Source organism: Pseudophryne corroboree, chromosome 4, assembly GCF_028390025.1.
Source record: "Pseudophryne corroboree isolate aPseCor3 chromosome 4, aPseCor3.hap2, whole genome shotgun sequence".
NCBI lineage: Eukaryota > Metazoa > Chordata > Amphibia > Anura > Myobatrachidae > Pseudophryne > Pseudophryne corroboree.
Genome location: NC_086447.1, coordinates 483,713,780 through 483,730,383, shown reverse-complemented (window position 1 = coordinate 483,730,383; position 16,604 = coordinate 483,713,780). Strand labels below are relative to the sequence as shown.

The 16,604-nt window shown below is 44.0% G+C and overlaps 1 protein-coding gene and 1 long non-coding RNA gene across 2 annotated transcripts in view; one reads left to right on the top strand and one right to left on the bottom strand.

The window, feature by feature from the left end:
* Positions 1–16,604, bottom strand: part of SOBP (sine oculis binding protein homolog) — a 267,379-nt gene that overhangs the window by 162,825 nt on the left and 87,950 nt on the right. Inside the window, exon 4 of the mRNA XM_063917072.1 lies at positions 3,276–3,427. Coding sequence (XP_063773142.1) covers positions 3,276–3,427 — 152 coding nt within the window. The remainder of the gene's footprint in view (positions 1–3,275; positions 3,428–16,604) is intronic.
* On the top strand, positions 6,828–8,382 carry LOC134909804 (uncharacterized). The gene is made up of 2 exons (XR_010176033.1): positions 6,828–7,017; positions 8,175–8,382. It is a non-coding gene; the product is annotated as an uncharacterized LOC134909804 (long non-coding RNA).

Here is a 16,604-nt window from a genome sequence, read left to right as displayed (position 1 = left end):
TGATGCTTCAAATTAGTTAGCTGGCAATTGATATATTTATTTGTGGCAATTTACATTATTTTGAACTGATATTACAAAACAGACCAGCGAAAGGGAATACAAATTATTTCATTTGGGAGCTGCCACATAGTAGCCACTAGTGTGGTGCTTTTTCAGGGTTTCTGCCCCAGAGCAGCTACCATGACTAGACAGCAACCACTATCTCCCAGAACTGACAGCTGCTCAATGGGCCTGATTCAGAGACTGACGCAGCATCAATGTTTTGCAGTTGGGCGATTTTTTGATAATGCGCATGCAGGAAAAGTCTTGGAAACCCTTACTGTGCATGTGCGTACACAAGTGTCCGATGGTGTTTAAAATTGCGTAAGACATTGCTACCACTTGAGAAGGGGTTTGTAATCCCTGGGCATTTCAGGATGGGGTCTGGTAAGTGACCTAAAGTGAGCAAAAAAGGGGCTATTTCATGGGAGTGTCAAGAGCATGTATGGGAATGCTGCCCCTTTCCATATAGAAAATCCACTGCTTCAGAGGCTATGTTTAGTTGAATTTGAGGAGTGCAGGTAGTGTAGACCCTAGTACCGCAAATGTCGATAGTGCAACCAGGGGCATCACTTACCTTGGTGACACCAGATGCGGTTTGTAGACTCCTTGCGTGCATTGCTTAAAAGGGGGTGTGGCTTCATGGGAAGGGGGCATGGCTTCACGGGAAGGGGCATAGGGTCATTTCCTTTCAGTTCCCCCAGGAATGACACCCACTGACTCAGATTTTCATGATACTTAGTACATTCGATACTACCACATAGCTACTAACCCATGTAAAAAAAATGTTCTCTAGGCCTCTCAGTCTTTGAGATAAAGGGGGTCAAAGTTTTTTGTGAGGTGTATCTGGAAATAAAATCACATCTCAGTGCTTAATCCACGTATCACTTTGAAACTTTGACTTTTTGTCAATAAAATATGGAGATTCCAGTAAAAATTGTTTTATCAATCTTGCCTGACTCTGAGAGTCATTAAACATTCCTTTACTTCATACAAAAAAACGTGGGTTCAATTAGCACTATCAACCTAAGGTAGATAAGATATCAAAAACCGTGAGGCCTGGAGAAGAAAAATGTTACATGGGTTAGTAGCTATATGATAGTATCAAGTGTACAAAGTATCATGAAAATCTGAGTCAGTGGGTGTCATGCATGGGCGAACTGACATGGAATGACCCCATAGTCTCCGGGCCTAACCCCCATGTTCGTCACTCTGGGGATCCTGGAGATGCTGGGCTGCCACAGGAGACTGTCTTGTCTACAGTGCTGGCTCTTACACTGTAACAGGAGCCGAAGGCTGCAAGTAATGTTACGGTGCAGCACCCCGCTCCTTTCGCTGAAGATGAAACAGCATTTTGGTGTCACCCCTCGGTGGAACCAATGTTGCACTGATGCTTTAGTGTTTACAATCTCCATTGAAATTGCACAGACAATGGAATTATAAAATGTGCGTCTCACACTTGTACACTCCATACACAAATGGAAGGCTGAGATTAGCATTTGCATATTTCCACCACAAGCACTACCAAGAGAGCAGCTGCAATCATGGCTGCATTACTAAACCATTTCTAAATCAGGCACAATGAGAAGTGTCAGGGCTAGTAGCTCATCTAGGCAAGAGCTTCACATCAAACCAGCTTCTGACAGAACAGAACCCTACGCTAAGCCTACAAGGAGCTACTGGGGGTAATTCAGAGTTGATCACAGCAGCAAATTTGTTAGCAGTTGGGCAAAACCATGTGCACTGCAGGGGTGGGGGGGCAGATATAACATGTGCAGAGAGAGTTAGATTTGGGTGGGTTATTTTGTTTCTGTGCAGGGTAAATATTGGCTGCTTTATTTTTACACTGCAATTTAGATTTCAGATTGAACACACCCCATCCAAATCTAATTCTCTCTGCCCATATTATATCTGCCTCACCTGCAGTGCACATGGGGGTCATTCCGAGTTGATCACACATTGCAACTTTTTGCTGCTCGTGCGATCAACTAGACGCCGCCTATGGGGGAGTGTATTTTAGCATAGCAGGGATGCGATCGCTTGTGCAGCCCTGCTATGCTAAAAAAGTTTTGTGCAGAACAAGACTAGCCCTGCTGTTACTTACCCTGTGCGATGGATCCAGTGATGAAGGTCCCGGAATTGACGTCAGACAACCGCCATCCAAATGCCTGGACACACCTACTTTTGGATCTCCACGCCCGGAAAATGGTGAGTATCCGCCTTGGAACGCCTCCCTGCTGTCAATCTTCTTGCAATCGCGCTGGCGATCACTTTCTTCTCTCTTCTGGTCATTGCCCTGTGGCGCCTGTCACTGGGCAACGACGCGCGTGTGCATTGTGGCCGCCATACATGCGCAGTTCCGACCCGTTCGCACCACAGCGAAGAAGAGCTGCGTGCGAACGGATCAGAATGGGGTGTGGATCATCAAATCGACAGTGTCTAGGTCGTCAATGTTTAGGTCGACAGTCACTAGGTCGACAGGGTCTGAAGGTCGACATGTGCTAGGTCGACAGGTCAAAAGGTCGACATGAGTCTTTCATGTTTTTTTGGTGTCGTTTTCTCCGTACAGTGACCGGAAAGCCCAATTAGTGCACCGTGTCCCCTCGCATGGATTGCTTCGCTCGCCATGCTTCAGGCAAGGTGCCTCGCTTCGCTTGGCACAGATTACCGTTCCAATCGTAGTCCATGTGGATCGTTAAGTATGAAAAAGTTCAAAAAAAGAAAGAAAATGTGAAAAACTCATGTCGACCTTTTGACCTGTCTACTTAGCACATGTCGACCTAGAAACCCTGTCGACCTTCAGACCTTGTCGACCTAGTGACTGTCGACCTATAGTGGTCGACCTAAACATTGTCGACCTAGACAGAGTCGATCTTCAGACCGGATCCCGTCAGAATGACCCCCATGGTTTTGACCAACTGCTAACAAATTTGCTGCTGCGATCAACTCTGAATTAGGCCCACTGTACGTTCTCTTTTTGTTCGGGTTATGACAGCATGATTAAATGCCACTTCTGTGGTAAGTAAATAGCAGAAGTTGGTCGAAAGTAGGTAACACCTTTCAGTTACAAAGATATAATAGCTTTTCTGACTTTACAGAATCCTACAAAGAAATTATATATGTGTGATTCATATGCATTATAGAAAGCAATAGGAATAGCTACAACTTTTATGTTAATGGTAATCAGTCCTAAATACTAGCTACATTGGGTGATATATGTTTCTCCTGTCTCTTACCTTGTTTCTCTTGAAGTATGCTCTCCGGCAGGCAGCAAAGCACTTCTCACTGCAGAAGCTTTTCACCTCACTCCCCATGCTTAGGGAGTAACGCTTAATCCCCACCTTCTGGCACCAGGCACACATGATTTGCACATTTGACACATCATCCTCTATAGTACAGAAGAAGAAATATGACATGTTTTGTATAGTATTTCAAACATTAGGCAAAAGTATACACCTGAATTAAATCATATAGGTTTAAGCATATCTAAAACAACAATAAAGAAATAATTTCAGCTTTAGAGAGCAGCTGCCATGTAACTAATTATAAAATGTACACATCTGCTACCTGTAGCCATAAATCCAACCACAACACTGATGCCAATGATCAAGCCTGGAAATCATATTTATTATTATTTGAGGCCACCTCTCGAAAATAAAGATTAGTTATCACTGCAATAATTATTATTTATTACCAGTTATATATATAGCGCACACATATTCCGTAGCGCTTTACAAAGAATATTTGGCCATTCACATCTTTCCCTACCCCAGTGGAGCATACAGTCTGTATTCCCTACCACAAGTACATGCACACACAGTCACACTAGGGTTAATTTTTGTTGGGAGCCAATTAACCTACCAGTATATTTTTGGGATCGTGGGAGGAAACCTACGCAAGTACGGGGAGAATATACAAACTTCACACAGCTAGGGCCATGGTGGCAATCGAACCCATGACCTAAGTGCTGTGAGGCCGTACTTTCGTACTCCAATAAGGAATCTTTAATTGCCTGAATGTACCTTTAGTGAGTGAGCTGGGATAGAGGTTTCAATATGATACCATCTCGGTGGCCAGCGAAAAGTGATGTGATTGCATTGCAAACAAATTACTTGCTTTTTTGCCCCCTCAATTCAAGCTCAAGCCAGAGCCATCGCAGAGGGATGCGCAGTAGAGCAGCTGATGGGGCATCTCATGAAAAAACTTGCAAAATGTAGACCATAGGCTACTTAAGTCTAACACCATCTGAAGATGGCATCAGTGGCCAGAGCCAAACTCTGGTAGGCTTCGCATCCCGGAGCTTGCAAAATACAGCAACACAGCATCCCCTACAGAAATCTTACGAATAGTAGAAAATATTCTCCTGCAATCCACACAGGAAAGTTCAGTTTGATCACAATGTGATGATCGCCAATCACAGAAAAGTATAAACATAAAAAACATAGATAATCAAGCACTCTTTCGCTACGGAATAGTACACCTCCCAGGGATGTGCAGTGAGGTAAATGGCTCAAGAGGCACTGGCTAGTACCAGAGACAGATTTACACATAATATATAAGAAAAAGGGTGCATGTGGGCATTATACACAGGTGCAGTATTGTATACTGCTGGATATTTGGTGAGTTTTGATCAGAGATGTACAGAAAAAATAGGCAGGGGAGGAACTGTCTCACCTTTTATAGACTTTTTACTCCAGAGGTTTGACTATCAAAATGATTAGAATAATATAAAGAAGATATCTTTAATATATTATTTGTATTTTTCATATACTTTATTTAGTCAAAACTCCGGCATATACGTTAGTATGACAGGAAAGGATCTGCCTCATCTCACCGCATGTCACTAATGCCTCTTTAAATTAAAAAGACATGTGGTGTAGTTGCAACAGTAGTCATATATCTATCAACTATCTGTATTTTAAAAGCAGTCTTTCCCAAGGTGTACCTACAGTTTCTGTGTCAGAGGGCAGGACCAACAAACAATGGCCCTCATTCCGAATTGTTCGCTCGGTAAAAATCTTTGCATCGCAGCGATTTTCCGCTTAATGCGCATGCGCAATGTCCGCACTGCGACTGCGCCAAGTAATTTTGCTATGCACTTAGGAATTTTACTTACGGCATTTTCATCATTCTGGCGATCGTAATGTGATTGACAGGAAATGGGTGTTACTGGGCGGAAACAGGCCGGTTTATGGGCGTGTGGGAAAAAACGCTACCGTTTCCGGAAAAAACGCAGGAGTGGCCGGAGAAACGGAGGAGTGTCTGGGCGAACGCTGGGTGTGTTTGTGACGTCAAACCAGGAACGACAAGCAGTGAAATGATCGCAGATGCCGAGTAAGTCTGAAGCTACTCAGAAACTGCTACGAGGTGTGTAATCGCAATATTGCGAATACGTCGTTCGCAATTTTAAGATGCTAAGATTCACTCCCAGTAGGCGGCGGCTTAGCGTGAGCAACTCTGCTAAAATCGCCTTGCGAGCGAACAACTCGGAATGACCTCCAATATGCTTAAACTGGGTGCTGCGACCCTAATATAAAACATTAAAGACTGCAGTACAATGTACTGTACATTGATATACTGTAGCATGTTCCCAAGCACATAGTTAAACCTTGAGAAAGATCTTTATGGTTGAAACGCATTGGGGTGTTATACATTGGATAAGTTGTTACTGTGGACCTGTGGAGGGATGGTATTACCCTAGAAGGAAGGTGATATTGATCAATGGGGGGAGCAGTTCCGCAATACTCCTGTATGCTGAAAATTGTGCCTTACCTTAAAGGTCATTTGCGGTACGCAGCCATTATAATTACCTGTAATAATTTGTATATTTTTTATATGGCCACAGGTGAGCGAGTGTGTGTGTGTGTGTGTGTGTGTGTGTGTGTGTGTGTGTGTGTCTGTGTGATGAGAGATAGAGAGGGAGGCAGTGAGAGTCATAAGGAGAGGCTAATGAGAGAAAGGTGGAAGCTGCTGAGAGACAGTGGGGGAAGCTGATGAGACACAGGTTGAGGCATACATAGAGAGTGACGCTGAGATACACAGAAGGGAAGCTGATAAGAGGAGGCTGAAAGATATAAAGGGGAGGCTGAGAGAGACTAAAAGAGACAAAGGGGAGGCTGACAGACACTGAATGGGAGGTGGATACAGTGGGGGATGCTGAGAGACACGTGGAGGCTGACACAGAGGGGACACTGAGAGACCCGGAGATGCTGAGAGGAGGCTGGAAGACACAAATTGAGGGGGAGGCTGAGATACACAGAGTAAGGGGGAGGCTGAGAGACACAGAAAGGGAGGGATGAGAAACTCTGTGTAAATTGGAGGCTGAGAGACATAGAGTGAGGGGGAGGCTGAGGGATACAATGGAGGGAGGCTGGGGAACACATGGGAGAGGATTTTGGAGTGACAGTAGGCTGGCGTGACACAAGGGGCAGGAGGCTAGAAGGACTGGAGGCTGGAGAGACAAGAGGCAGGAGGCTTGAGCGGATTCAGGAGTCAGGAAGTGACACAGGGAGCACGAGTCTGGCTGAATCTTTGATGATGACAGGGGCGGAACTGTGGGAGGCAGTGGAGTCGGCTGCCGCCGGGCTCCTGACCGGCAGGGGGCACATTTCCTCCACTGTCTCCCGCTGCCTGATCGCCGCTGCTCAGCGGCGGAACTTGCGGGGCCCACAGCCGGCAGCAGTGTAATGAGTCACACTGACTCATTACACGCTGCGCTGCAGGCCTTAACACAGGAGGAAGCCGCCGGACGTGAGCGCACAGCGCCATCAAGTGGGAAGGGTGAGCTCATCATCACCCTTCATCTCGGCACCGCGCTGCTGCAGCTTCCTCCAGACTCCTGGTCTCTGCCACCGCTGCATGCTGGGAGAAGGGGGAGGAAGGAGGGACAGTCACGGCAGCAGTGTGTGTGGAGAGTGAGGACTGGGAGACATCAGCTCAGCCGCAGTGAGGAGCCTTACAGGAGCCAGGAGGTGAAAAGTATGTTGTACACACATGCAAATGCTGGCTGTGTGTGTATGTATTTAGCTGTGTGTGTTTTGCTATGGGTGTATGTGTTTTGCTAGGGATGTATGTGTGTGGTTTTGCTATGGGGGTGTGTATGTATTTTGCTATTGGTGTATGTATACTGTATTTTTTTGCTATGGGTGTGTATGTATATGTGTGTTTAGTAGTGTGTGTGTGTGTGTGTGTGTGTGTGTGTGTGTGTGTTTGTATGTATGTTTTTGCTATGGATGTGTGTGTGTGTATATGTATTTTGCTGTGTGTGTGTTTACTATGTGTGTGTATATACAGTATACTGTATATCCATATCTACAGATGTAGCCACACTCATGACTAGTGTTCCCATGTCTATGAAATGTGTATACACTATAGAGAGAACGTTGGCTGCAACTTAGCGCAGCACAGCGTTCACTGCAGCTTGTCGCAATACGTATTCCCATACCAACGCATCACGGCAAAAATTAGGCTGGCTACATCTGTTTCTATCTAGCTCACATTCCTCGTAGTTAATCTTGGTGTGCACATCAGTTAGACACTGGCGTAACGTGTATAAGGCTCCCAACTGTGTGACGTAACATGTATAAGGATCTCTACTGTGTGACGTAACGTGTATAAGGCTCTCTCATGTGTGGCGTAACGTGTATAATGCTCTCTACAGTGTGACGTAACGTGTATAAGAATCTCTACTGTGTGACGTAACGTGTATAAGGATCTCTACTGTGTGACGTAACGTGTATAAGGATCTCTACTGTGTGACGTAACGTGTATAAGGCTCTCTCATGTGTGGCGTAACGTGTATAATGCTCTCTACTGTGTGACGTAACGTGTATAAGGATCTCTACTGTGTGACGTAACGTGTATAAGAATCTCTACTGTGTGACGTAACGTGTATAAGGATCTCTGCTGTGTTATGTACCATGTATAAGGATCTCTACTGTGTGGCACAATGTGACTTTAGAGTACTATTGTATGGTGACACCCTTCTCAGTGAGACAAAACTACATTTTCTGGGTGATGTGCGTCACCTATTTATAATATGGGAGGGGGGCCCAATGCATATTGTTGCACCTGGGCCCACCATTCTCTAGTTCCGCCACTGCCGTTGCTAATTTTTTTTTTAATGATTCTTACAGACGGAGGAGCTGTGTCAGTGGGAAGCTGCCTCCTGTATATACAGAGAGCTGGCTGCAGCTAGGGGAGCTCCAGAGCGCGGCTCCTCCCGGGCCCTTCCAGTTAAGCAAGCCAGCCGAGGGAAGTTCTCTGCTCCTCCGTCAGGCTGATGATAGCCAAAGGTAGGCACTGACAGCACTTGCCTCAAGCTTTAATAAATGTTGGAAGCACTGTGTTTTGTGTTTGCATGTTTTTAAGTGAGGTGTGTGTGTGTGTGTGTGTGTGTTTAAAGAAAGTTGTGTGTTCAAGTAAAAGAGGCATGTGTGTGTGTGTAAGTGAGAGGTGTGTGTGTGTGTGTGTGTGTGTGTGTAAGTGAGAGGCATGTGTGTGTTTAAGTGAAAGTGGTGTGTGTGTGTTTTTAAGTGAAGGAGGTATGTATGTGTTAGTGAAAGAGCCATGTGTAAGTGAGAGGCATGTGTGTGTTTTTAAGTGAAAGGCATGTGTGTGTTTAAGTGAAAGCGGCGTGTGTGTGTTTAAGTGAATGAGGTGTTTGTGTGTTTTTTTATATATATATCGGCACACCGCTGCGCCAAAGCATCTCCATGGAGACCTGCTGGCGGGTGAGGGAGCACTGTAGGTGTACTATAAAGGTATGCTGGTGTCTGTTTTATTGTAATGACTGACTTAGAGTGCGTCCACTTTGTATGTGTATGTATATTACTATTGGGAAAGGTACCTGAGCACGCTACTACTTTTCACCCTGAGTGCCGGATAGTTACATATGGTATGTGTGTGTATATATGTAGGGGGGCACCAACATTTATCATGCCTCCGGGCGACTGGGACGAACTTACGCCACTGGATGATGACATTGGTTATTAGCAACTCTTACTCTCCTGTGGTAGCGAGGCTGCCTCTACCCCTGTGCCGGAGAGTAGAGGTGAAGTCCAGCCCCAACATGCAGGACCTGCGCAATGGATCCAGCAGATGTTGGGACTGGTGCATGCATAGTAGTGATGTGCACCGGAAATTTTTCAGGTTTTGTGTTTTGGTTTTGGATTCGGTTCCGTGGCCGTGTTTTGGATTCAGACGCGTTTTGGCAAAACCTCCCTGAAAATTTTTTGTCGGATTCGGGTGTGTTTTGGATTCGGGTGTTTTTTTTACAAAAAAACCCCTCAAAAACAGCTTAAATCATAGAATTTGGGGGTCATTTTGATCCCATAGTATTATTAACCTCAATAACCATAATTTCCACTCATTTCCAGTCTATTCTGAACACCTCACACCTCACAATATTATTTTTAGTCCTAAAATTTGCACCGAGGTCGCTGGATGGCTAAGCTAAGTGACCCAAGAGGCCGACACAAACACCTGGCCCATCTAGGAGTGGCACTGCAGTGTCAGACAGGATGGCAGATTTAAAAAATAGTCCCCAAACAGCACATGATGCAAAGAAAAAAAGAGGTGCAAAGAGGTAGCTGTGTGAATAAGCTAAGCGACCCAAGTGGCCGACACAAACACCTGGCCCATCTAGGAGTGGCACTGCAGTGTCAAACAGGATGGCAGATTTAAAAAATAGTCCCCAAACAGCACATGATGCAAAGAAAAAAAGAGGTGCACCAAGGTCGCTGGATGGCTAAGCTAAGCGACCCAAGTGGCCGACACAAACACCTGGTCCATCTAGGAGTGGCACTGCAGTTTTCTAGCGAGAGGATGAGTGCTTCCATCCTCATGTGAATCTGAACCACTAGCCATGAACATAGGCCAGGGCCTCAGCCGTTCCTTGCCACTCCGTGTCGTTAATGGCATATTGGCAAGTTTACGCTTCTCATCAGACGCTTTTAATTTTGATTGTTGGGTCATTTTACTGAACTTTTGTAGTATACTTGATGACACAGAGGTAGAGCAGTGGACTACTGTACCGTACTGCTATATATATACTGGTGGTCAGCAAAATTCTGCACTGTCCTCCTACTATATATACTGCACACAACTAAAATGCAGCACAGGTATGGATGGATAGTATACTTGACGACACAGAGGTAGGTAGAGCAGTGGACTACTGTACCGTACTGCTATATATATACTGGTGGTCAGCAAAGTTCTGCACTGTCCTCCTACTATATATACTGCGCACAACTAAAATGCAGCACAGGTATGGATGGATAGTATACTTGACGACACAGAGGTAGGTAGAGCAGTGGACTACTGTACCGTACTGCTATAGAATACTGGTGGTCAGCAAAATTCTGCACTGTCCTCCTACTATATACTACAATGCAGCACAGATATGGGGTGTTTTTCAGGACGTAGATATTTTCAGCACACTGAGCACAGATATTTGCAAGCACACTGAGCACAGATATTTGCAGCACACTGAACACAGAAACTGAGGGAACGCTTCATGTCCTCTCGCTATCATCTCCAATGCACGAGTGAAAATGGTGGCGACGCGCGGCTCCTTATATAGAATACGAATCTCGCGAGAATCCGACAGCGGGATGATGATGTTCGGGCGCGCTCTGGTTAACCGAGCAAGGCGGGAAGATCCGAGTCTGCCTCGGAACCGTGTAAAATGGGTGAAGTTCGGGGGGGTTCGGATCTCGAGGAACCAAACCCGCTCATCACTAATGCATAGACGCCGTGGTACAACTGTACATGTGCAAACCCCCGGTTTTTATGGACTGCATCCCACAGAAACCAGATTGGACTGTGCAAAAGACAGAGAGGGGCATACTGCAAGAAGCCTGCTTTCTGCCCATCATAGCCCAGTCTGGCAGCCCCAGATAAAGGAAAAACCTTCTAATAGTACTGCCTGTAGTGTGTGACTGACAGGCAGGACTTCCAATATACAGTATATCCCTGTAGAAATCTATAGGGTTGCTGTCAGAAATGTTACATCTTAGGGATCTTAATATTTGCAGATACCCCCAAAAAATGTTTTCAGGGGATATGCAGCAAATATATTTAAATAAATGGGACCCTAGGTCAATTGTATTACTTTATTTAGGGGCATATTTATTAACACTTTCATGCATAGAGGCCACTAAAGTGGACAACTGTTTTTACGTCATTATCTCCTATAGAAGCTATCTTTTGACATCATTAGAGAATGGTGTCCTCTTCTTTGGACCTCTACTAAACGTAGAAGGTATGCCACCTAGTGGCAGCTTTTAATTCCTACAAAAACTCAAAGGTCAAAATAAAATGGCGGAGAAAAGTTCACCAGCACTGAGCACATCAGGGATTTCTGGATAATATTTTTACTGAAAGATAGCAATGCAGGTAAAAAAAATATTTTATTAATGTTAAGGACATAATATGGTGGATGTTTTGATCAAACACTCAATTTATTTTTTTTCGCAGTTGATGTACTGCAAAATCATATGTCCAATTCAGTGGATGTCATGCAATACAAAGATCCATACTGTGTGCAAGGCTTATCCTGACATATAGGCCTAACCTAAATGTATTCCTCATATAATAGCCATATATGCTAGTTTTGACAGCAGATAGCCTTATATGTATCAATATTTGTTATCTTAACTAGTAAACTATTTAAAATTAGTATAATTAGTAGCAGCTGTGGTAGTAGTGGCAGACACTTTATTAGTACAGGTTGAGTATCCCATATCCAAATATTCCGAAATACGGAATATTCCGAAATACGGACTTTTTTGAGTGAGAGTGAGATAGTGAAACCTTTGTTTTCTGATGGCTCAATGTACACAAACTTTGTTTAATACACAAAGCTATTAAAAATATTGTATTGAATGACCTTCAGACTGTGCGTATAAGGTGTATATGAAACATAAATGAATTGTGTGAATGTACACACACATTGTTTAATGTACAAAGTTATAAAAAAATATTGGCTAAAATGAACTTCAGGCTGTGTGTATAAGATGTATATGAAACATAAATGTATTCTGTGCTTAGATTTAGGTCCCATCACCATGATATCTCATTATGGTATGCAATTATTCCAAAATACGGAAAAATCCCATATCCAAAATACTTCTGGTCCCAAGCATTTTGGATAAGGGATACTCAACCTGTATTGTTTTTATTTTCTCCAGACATCAAGATTATCTAGCAGGGTAAGGTACAGAGTAGTATAACACACATGGATGAAGTGGATCTCATGGATCAGTGTGTGGCAATGCACCCACACGGATGCAAAAAACAGGAGATGTGACTTGTGTAAATCGAATGTCTGGATTCAATGACAAGAATCAGCTGGGTTTCAGCATTGCTCAAGCATTGATCTGCTGGCTATATGAAGCAATGTTGAAGAGAAAGACCAAGTGAGACACCACCTCCACTGAAGCACAGGGTCGTGTCACAGGCACCCCCTGGAAGCAGGTTCAGTGTGGGAAATCACTGGCCAAAGTTTACAGATGCAAAACATGCTAACATATGCCACGATGCATTGCGTACACGTATAACTAAGTACATCTGCATCTGTCCAAGGTGCTTCTCTAACTTTCACACCAAGCTGTAAAATCAAATTCAGTTAATAAAACCATGCTAACTTTCTAGGTATGATGCAAACTCAGGAGTAAATGAAAATATTTGTGTTACTGTATAAATGGGTATCCGGTCTATAGACCTACACTAAAGAAGGTCTACAGTCAATAGGTCTACCACTTATGGTAGACATGCATTAGGTCAACAGGGTCAAAAGGTCGACATAGAATAGATAGCAGAAAAGGTCAACACAAAAAAGTTAGATACAATTTTTTTGGGTGGTGTTTTGTCTCTTTTCTGTCACAAACAAGACCCATTAGTGTACCACGTCACCTCGCATGGCTCGCCATACTTCGGTCAGGTTACTATTTCCAACCCTAGTCCACAAGGATGGTAAAAAATATGTAAACAAACTTGTGTCGGCCATATGTTGGTCGATGATTGCCATGTTGACTTTTTGAACCTGTCTACCTTTTACAAGAAGAACCTATTGGCCCTGTTGATCCACACCCGTATAAATGCTGAACACATTTTTGTGAAAGAATAGATCCATAAATATATGTAAAAATTTATTGTTTTCAATTTAGAGGATTTTTTGTTTCTGGAGAAAAAATATAGTAAGCAACATAAGTTCAAACTGGAAACATACCAGACACTTGTTTTTACATTTTACTTGTTTTTAAATCTTTCACGATTAAAATTACATTATAATAGGCCAATTTTTTATGTTGCAGATTCATGATGTCCACTGAAGTATAACATGTATAACATGTTCAACTTCATTAGTTTTATAGTTTAAAGGAAAAAAATAAACATTTTTGTGTTTTTATAGGCCCTAAAGACTGTTTTATTTATTTATTTTTTTAAATGTACTAAGTTATCATATTCATGCATGAAAGGTTTACGTATGTTTGCAGCATATCAGGTGTTTTTGGGGGGTGACCATAATCATTAGGTATTCCCAAGATGCAGTGGCGGAACTAGCGAGCATTGGGCCCAGGTGCAACATAATGCTTTGCCCCCCCCCCCCCCACACACACACACACACACTCTCATCCTGTCCAAGTCCACCCCCCACCCCCAACTCCAAATTAGGGATTCTTTGCATGCTCCCGTATTTTATATATATATATATATATACATATATATATATATATATATATATATATATATATATAAATTAAAACAGGGATTGCTGGCCACACAGGTGTATGTATGTATGTATATATATATATATATATATATATATATATATATATACACACATATATGTATATAATAGCGGCACTCAGGGATGCAAAGTACAGTATGACATAACAGGGTAGAGATACACATACAGATTGGATCCGTTCAGGTTTAGGATGTGGATGTGTCCTAGATTTAGGATGTGGAGAGTGGGGTGGTTATTTGGATGCAATGGGGGCACTGTGCTGGAGAGGATCTGGTGAGGGTGACCTGCTCAGGGCCAGGGAAATGAATTCCTAGCAACAGTGCCGTAACTAGACATTTTATAGCTGTGTGCAAGAACACATGTAGGGGCAGTGCACTACGTCGCCCGCAAAAAATATATAGGGGCTTCATGGGGAAGGGGTGTGGCCACAAAATAATACCAATTCATATTACGGTGCACAGTAGTCTCCATTATTCACATTACGCCACTACACCAGGAAGAGCCCTTTTTACACGTTATGGCAGACAGCGTCCCCTTTTTACACATTACGGCAGACAGTCCCCCTCTTTACACATTATGGCAGACAGTCCCCCTCTTTACACATTACGGCAGACAGTGTCCCCTTTTTACACATTACGGTAGACAGCGTCCCCTTTTTACACATTACAGCAGATATCTCCTTTTTTACACATTACGGTAGACAGTCCCCCTTTCTACACTTACGGCAGACAGCGTCCCCTTTCTATACATTACGGCAGACAGCGTCCCCTTTCTACACATTACGGCAGACAGCGTCCCCTTTTTACACATTACGGCAGACAGCATCCCCTTTTTACACATTACGGCACAGTCCCCCTTTTTACACATTACGGCAGACAGCGTCCCCTTTTTTACACATTACGGCAGACAGTCCCCCTTTTTACACATTTACAGCAGACAGCGTCCTCTTTTTTTACACATTACGGCAGACAGCGTCCCCTTTTTTACACATTACAGCAGAGAGAGCCCCCTTTTTACACATTCTGGCAGACAGTGTCCCCCTTTTTACACATTACGGCAGACAGTCCCCCTTTTTACACTTTTACGGCAGACAGCGTACCCTTTTTTACACATTACGGCAGACAGCGTCCCCTTTTTATGCATTACGGCAGACAGCATCCCCTTTTTACACATTACGGCAGATAGCGTACCCTTTTTTACACATTACGGCAGACAGTCCCCCTTTTTACACTTTTACGGCAGACAGCGTCCTCTTTTTTACGCATTACGGCAGACAGCGTCCCCTTTTTTACACATTACGGCAGACAGAGTCCCCCTTTTTACACTTTACAGCAGACAGTGCCCCCTTTTTACACATTACGGCAGACAGCGTCCCCCTTTTTACACATTACGGCAGACAGCGTCCCCCTTTTTACACATTACGGCAGACAGCGTCCCCCTTTTTACACATTACGGCAGACAGAGCCCCCTTTTTACACATTTCAGCAGACAGCCCCCTTTTTACACATTACGGCAGACAGTGTCCCCTTTTTTACACATTACGGCAGACAGTGTCCTCTTTTTTACACATTACGGCAGACAGCGTCCCCTTTTTACACTTTTACCAAAGGCAGCGTCCCCTTTTTTTCACATTACGGCAGACAATCCCCCTTTTTACACTTTTACAGCAGACAGCGTCCTCTTTTTTACACATTACAGCATACAGCGTCCCCTTTTTTTACACATTACGGCAGACAGCGTCCCCTTTTTTACACATTACGACAGAGTCCCCTTTTTACACATTACAGCAGAGAGAGCCCCCTTTTTACACATTCTGGCAGACAGCGTCCCCCTTTTTACACATTACAGCAGACAGTCCCCCTTTTTACACTTTTACGGCAGACAGCATCCCGTTTTTTACACATTACGGCAGACAGCGTCACCTTTTTTACACATTACGGCAGACAGAGTCTCCGTTTTTTCACATTACGGCAGACAGAGTCCCCCGTTATACACATTACGGCAGACAGCGTCCCCTTTTTACACATTACGGCAGACAACATCCCCTTTTTACACATTACGGCAGACAGTCCCCCTTTTTACACATTACGGCAGATAGCGTACCCTTTTTTACACATTACGGCAGACAGTCCCCCTTTTTACACTTTTACGGCAGACAGCGTCCTCTTTTTTACGCATTACGGCAGACAGCGTCCCCTTTTTTACACATTACGGCAGACAGAGCCCCCTTTTTACACATTACGGCAGACAGCGTCCCCTTTTTACACTTTTAACGCAGGCAGCATCCCCTTTTTTCACATTACGGCAGACAATCCCCCTTTTTACACTTTTACAGCAGACAGCGTCCTCTTTTTTACACATTACGGCAGACAGCGTCCCCTTTTTTATACATTACGGCAGACAGAGTCCCCTTTTTTACACATTACAGTAGAGAGAGCCCCCTTATTACACATTACGGCAGACAGTCCCCTTTTTACACTTTTACGGCAGACAGCATCCCCTTTTTTACACATTACGGCAGACAGCGTCCCCTTTTTACACATTACGGCAGACAGCATCCCCTTTTTACACATTACGGTAGATAGCGTACCCTTTTTTACACATTACGGCAGACAGTCCCCCTTTTTACACTTTTACGGCAGACAGCGTCCTCTTTTTTACGCATTACGGCAGACAGCGTCCCCCTTTTTACACTTTACAGCAGACAGTGCCCCCTTTTTACACATTACGGCAGACAGCATCCCCCTTTTTACACATTACGGCAAACAGTCCCCCTTTTTACACATTACAGCAGACAGAGCCCCCTTTTTAC